The sequence below is a fragment of the Meleagris gallopavo genome, chromosome 10 (genome assembly GCF_000146605.3).
Source record: "Meleagris gallopavo isolate NT-WF06-2002-E0010 breed Aviagen turkey brand Nicholas breeding stock chromosome 10, Turkey_5.1, whole genome shotgun sequence".
In the NCBI taxonomy this organism is placed as follows: domain Eukaryota; kingdom Metazoa; phylum Chordata; class Aves; order Galliformes; family Phasianidae; genus Meleagris; species Meleagris gallopavo.
In genome coordinates, this window is record NC_015020.2 from 22130973 (window position 1) to 22136562 (window position 5590).

General features: G+C 50.4%; 1 protein-coding gene across 1 annotated transcript; it reads right to left on the reverse strand.

Annotated features, from left to right (window-relative positions):
• Positions 1–260: 260 nt before the first annotated feature.
• Positions 261–4512, reverse strand: LOC100544143 (single-stranded DNA-binding protein 3). Its single transcript, XM_010716095.2, has 9 exons — positions 4443–4512; positions 4259–4307; positions 4076–4111; positions 3807–3861; positions 3202–3272; positions 2560–2638; positions 2407–2435; positions 2201–2302; positions 261–1563 (listed from the first exon to the last, which is right to left on the reverse strand). The coding sequence occupies exons 1-9, from the start codon at positions 4490–4492 to the stop codon at positions 1534–1536; spliced, it is 501 nt and encodes a 166-aa protein (XP_010714397.1). The 5' UTR covers positions 4493–4512; the 3' UTR covers positions 261–1533.
• Positions 4513–5590: the final 1078 nt, after the last annotated feature.

Consider the following 5590-nt stretch of genomic DNA (forward strand, 5'->3'; position numbering starts at 1 on the left):
GCCCGCCCCTCCCTACCCCTACAGGGAAAACACAATTAATGCCTAGGAAAAAGAAGGCAAACATTTAAAAAAATTTGTATTACACACTAAAAAAAGTTCTGTCGTCATCTCATGTCTTGCAGTCAGAATAATAAAAACAAGCCAAATGTTCCCAAAAACATTTCAATGAAGGGGTGCGGAAAAAAGACATCCCTTTAATAAAACATTATCAACAAATATCGTACACAAACTACAATGTATAATAATTACTTTTTTTTTTCTTTTTTTCTTTTTTCCCCTCTCGGTATTTTAGAACCAGACTACAAGGTAAGAAAAAACACTGAAACAAGATACAATGCTTTCAATAATCCGCACAAGGGTCAATCCAGGGAGATAATATTTTACAGAGTATGATATACACGGAGCAGAAATGGAGATTGAGAAAAACGAAGAGCAGTGCAGGGGGTGCCGTACGGTACCCCACCCCTCCCAGCGCGGGGCCCCTTCCTGCTGTGTCCTTACGACAGCGTACAGAGTAGCAAGGATACATCGCAACAACAGTAACTGCTTAGAAAAGATCTCCATCCAGTTCCGACTCACAGAGAAGTGAAACCCCGACAAGAGCACATCTTTAAAGGAATAACAAAGCAAAAAGACAAAGCAAAAAAAAGCCCCAAAAGAACCGAGGTTGGCTGAGATCACAGCTTCAAAGTCCCAGGGCGGAGCAGCCCTTTGGTTCTCCTTTCTTTCGGTGGATTTAAAAAGTCAAATTGGTGTTAGTGGTGAACCAGCTCGAGGAAGGGAGGGACAGAGTTCTTGGCGTACTCCGGGAGGGGGGACAGACTAACACAGTGCATGCCACAGCCACGGGGAGGGAGATCACAGCGAACCGAGGATGTGATCCTACGGGGGCCACCTGCGTTAGCGCCTTTATCACAAGGTGGTGGAGTCTCTTCATCTTGTTGCTGGAGGAGGAAGCGTTGTGCTGCGAATGAACACAAATAGAACCCAAAACAAAACAAAAAGAAGGAAAAAAAAACCAACCAACAAAACCGAAGCAAAAAATAAAACCAACAAAAACCAACCAGGCCTTCCAAACGAAAACCACCATTGTAAACTGTCCAGTTTATTTAAAAAATGACTACAACAGAGACAACATGAGATTTCATATCTAGACTAGCTTCCTGGTGTCGCACGGCACAAACATACAACGGGGTTCTGTTTCTGTCTTTATTTAAAAGAACAAAGCAAAGAGATCGGAGTTGGGTGCTAGAGGCTTCCATTTGTTTCCAAAAAGAAGTGTCATGTACATATATAAACCCTTCTGCACAAAGAAGGATCTTGTCATCATGTCTTGAAATATTTTAAGTTTTGTCCTTCATGTTTTATGGAATAAAAAGTTCAGCCTTTTTATTGCATGAAACTAAACCTGGGGTGCTGGCCCCGCCACGCGTCTCCCTGCCCATACACCTAGCTTCTTCTTGCATAATTCTTTGAGATCCTCCGAACGGCAGCTGACTCTCTTGATCCTGGAGAGGAGGAGGGGGAGGGAAATCACACACTCATCGTCATGCTGGGGGAATACTGCAAGAGAGACAAAGCCATGGTGAGCGCCAGCCCGGAGCACCGCGCTGCTCCATGTGGAGAGGAGACAGAAGAGTGAGGCTGGGGCTCATGGAAGCTATAAGGCAACGTAATGGGAGTGAATAAATCAGACAGAGAGGATGGTGGAGACTCCTTTATCAGGATATAATCTGCTCTGCAAGTTGCCTTTCCAGAGAGAAAATAACCACAGCAGTATGGGGTAAGAAGCAATTGAAAAAATAAAATAATTAAGCTGTATGCATGTATGTAATGCTAATACAGTAAAAGCAGGCGAGGCGCCTGTGCCCATGCCCAGCACTGCGAGCAGGCTGCAGGTCTCACCCTCACCTCCTATTACTCTGGAGGAACCCCAGCGACTCCCAACAGCAGTGGGGAGTGGAGAAGGTGGGAGTGGAGCTGCATGTCCCAGCTGGCCGCCGTCCTGTGGGAGCCTCTCCCACAACCTCCTCACCTCCACTCCCCACGTCTCTCTGCCCTGGGAGAAGCCAAGCTCGCTTCCACCCATGCCCGCCCCATGCCTTTCTTCCTCCTCCACCTTCTGTCCCAGAGCTGCTTGTAAACAGCAAAACAGAGAGCAGAAAGGATGGAGGGCACCCATCCTCGTCCCCAGACTCACATTGTCATTTTGGAAGGAATGGAGAAAGTTGCCTCCCAGCTCCCCGTCGTCTCTTGGAGTGCCCGGGGGATTGCTAATGCCACTTATGTTGTTTGGAGAATTCTGCAGGAGAGGGTAAGCAGTCAGTGTGTCCCTGTGCACCCCGGCTTGCCCCGCTCACATCCCCAGGAAAGGGAGGTCCCACAGCCACCCAGCAGCTCACTTACTTTTGGAAGTCCATCTATGTCTCCTGACCCTGCAGGGTGGGGACAAAAGAGAAAAGCCTTATTGAAGATGCAGCCACAGCCCCACTCCCCTCCACAAACCCCACTCAGCAGGACAACCACGGGGGCTCCCCGAGACGCAGGGCAGGCGCTCACCTAACGATCCATTCATGTGATGGGGCTCCATGCCACCCATGCCACCCATGGGGCCGTCGGAGCCAGGGCCCATCGGGAACTGTGGAAGGGAAGGCAACAACACCGCGTCAGCCGGAAGGTAACACCCAGGCCGTGGTGGCTCCGGGGCCCCATCTCCAAGCCTGACTGATGATGGATAAGATAGATGTGTCCACCTCTGAAGGCTGCAGGACACACCCCGGGGGGCTGTAGTCATCCATGTCTAACTACAAACGTTTGGCCAAACCCAGAGACTGTGCCAACACCATGGGCTCGTGGTCCTCCACATCCTCCTACAACATCTGGCCAGATCCAGGCGTGCAAGCCATACCAGCACCAAGGGCTCTCTCCATATATATAAGCAATTAAAGCAGTTGATGCTTGAATCCCTCCAAACCCAGCAGCTTGCCACCACCTTGACCAGAGCAGCAGGACTGCCGCCCTCTCGATAAGCATAAAAAATTAACAAAGTCGCCGAAGAGTTAATCACTTTTTGATGGTTTGTTTTATTTCTGTTTTGTAACAAATGGCTGAAATCAATTAAACTGCTTTACTCTCAACTGATGAAGTTAATTATGATTTGTTATGGTATCTGATATGTAAATTATTAGAAAGCAGACTTACATTCGATCGACTGCCTGCGGGCGGTACTGGATTAATCATTGTGTAGATGTTGTCACTTGAATTTGTTGAATCTGTGGAACAGTGAAGCCCAGTAAGTCTGGTGATTAATTCATTTCTTAATTAAAACAAACTCATGCCACTTGAACTCATTCTTTTGTATTTTATCACCTAAAATTCCCTCTAAGTACCACCATTTTCTGGCTAATTTGTATTTAATGAAGATCCACAAAGTTTTTAATCACAGAAATTCAACTGTGAAAAAATAATTCAACTTCTAACTGGGAAGCACGGAGCTCGCTGGTCGGGGGATGTGCAGAGAGATAACATGCAGTCACGTACCCTATACCACGAAACCTCGAATCCATGAATACATATGGGATTATTCCAAAATACAGGGGCAGGAGGGAGGGGCCTGGCTGTGAGGTCGGTGAGTTTTGTTAGGACCCAGCCAGAAATGTAGGTCAGGGCTCCTCATCAAAATGCAAGAGGAGAAGGAGCAGCCGCAGCCGCGCCGCAGCTCCTCCCCTGCAGCTGTGGCACCGAGCTTCCCCCAAAACCCAAAGGGGGGAGCAGGGCCGGCCCTGGGGAGGGGTGTGGGCTCCTACCTGCGGGGCTGGGCATGATGGGTGTCCCTGGAGGGCCGCCGCCACCAGGAGGACCCTGCGGAGAGACAGAGCTGGGTGAGCCACGCCGCTGCCCTGATGCACCCGAGCGCAGCTCCAAAGCCATCTGGTTGGACCCCAGCAGCGCTAAGCGCAGGGAATGCTGTGGAATATCCCCGCTGCCCCCTCATTCCCCAATGCCCTCCCAACCCCAAAGCCAACCCCACAGGCCCTACTTTCACCCGTGCCTGCACAGAGCTGGGAGAACTCACCACATATGTACCAGGCGATGAAGAAGAGTATGGGATCTACATGGAGAGAAGAGCAGATTTTAGCAATCAGGGCCAGGGGAAAGCATCCCCAAGCCCCCACAGACACCCAGGCTGTGTGTCCCAGGTTAGGGATGCTCCCCAAGCAGCCGTTGTGCCTTAAACACAAGGACAGAGCATACTCACAGAGTTAGCACTGCTGGGGTTGGGCCATGGTCTGCCAGCTCCCGGCCCCCTGAGGACAAAATGAAACAGAAAAATAAAGTTCTGCGGTTATCCATCACTCTGCACGTCCCGGGGCAGCCGGGCAGCACCCCAGGTCCTGAAAGTGCGTGGACGCTTTTGCCCAGTGTGGGCTGAGGGGGCTTACATGTTAATTCCAGGCATGCCAGGGCCTAAGGAGTTGGGCGGAGGTCTCATGCCGCTGCCATAGTTCTGCAACGATAACCAAGGATCAGTCTACCATAACGAGAGGGGAAACCGGAGAGGGAAAGAGAAGGGAAAAAAGACACAAACAAACAAAAAAACAAGAGGGTTAGTTTGTAAAAAGAACGCTGAAGATAATTAGGTGACGACGGAAAAAAATAACAACTTAAAAAACAAAACCACAGTAACGCAAAGCCCGTCTGCTCCCAGCAGGGCAGAGCAGTGGGGTTTGTTTTTCTGCAGCCACATAGCTCCACCAAAATCCTCCAGGAGCTGCTCAGCATCCGAGGCCACCCCGGCACCCCATAGCCACAGGACATCCCACAGCCACAGGACACCCCAAGCCCCAACCCTCAGGGTCCCCCCCGAAGCCTTCATTTCGTTACAACAGCCCCAGCACAAAGCCCAGCTCAGAGTGCTGCAGGAGGAGGAATCCCCGCATGCTGCGCTCCATTGGATTTGTGCTGTGCTCGCTGCCCTCTGGGCGATGCACAGCCTGATTTAGGTCGCGCTGCAAGAGCAGAGCCGCTGCCTTCCCCCACTCTGCAAGCTTGCTCCCAAATGTGGCTTCGTAGTTTTTGTCTTTTTTTTCTTTCTTAAGCAAGACAGGGGAGGAAACGGCATGCTGTGGTCCCTGTGCCCTGCAGCTGCAGGAGGAGAGGAAAAGGAGGAAGAGGAGGAGGAAGGCATCGTGGTGGGCAGAAGCTGCAGTGCCCGCTGGCTGCTGGGGCGCAGTGTCCCCCAGGAGCAGGGTGCTCGCAGCCCCAGAGCTCCACTGACACCCATGAATCTCAGTGCCTCTCCCATCAGGTCAACCATGCCATGATGCATCAGTTCTGGCAGCATTTCTGCTATTTAGAGCAGGAGAGGGGCACAGCTCCCCAAGCACTCACAGCTGAATTTTAAGTTCATACTTCAGCACTGCCAACTTTTCCCTGGATTTATGCACTGCTCTGTTGTGAGCATCTAGGAAATTTGTTTGGAGGAAGCAGACAAGGGTTTCCCCAAACAAATTACAAGCAAGGCCGTAATTGATCCAAATTCCACCATTCCATTTGCACTGAATTGCAGTATCAAACCTCTCGTTTAAAA

Coding starts and splice junctions, on each gene's coding strand:
- LOC100544143 (XM_010716095.2), bottom strand. CDS start 4,492: ATGAGACCTCCGCCCAACTCCTTAGGCCCTGGCATGCCTGGAATTAAC. Junction 2,436..2,559: donor TCACATGAATGGATCGTTAG/GTGAGCGCCTGC, acceptor CCCACCCTGCAG/GGTCAGGAGACATAGATGGA. Junction 2,303..2,406: donor ACATAGATGGACTTCCAAAA/GTAAGTGAGCTG, acceptor CCTCTCCTGCAG/AATTCTCCAAACAACATAAG.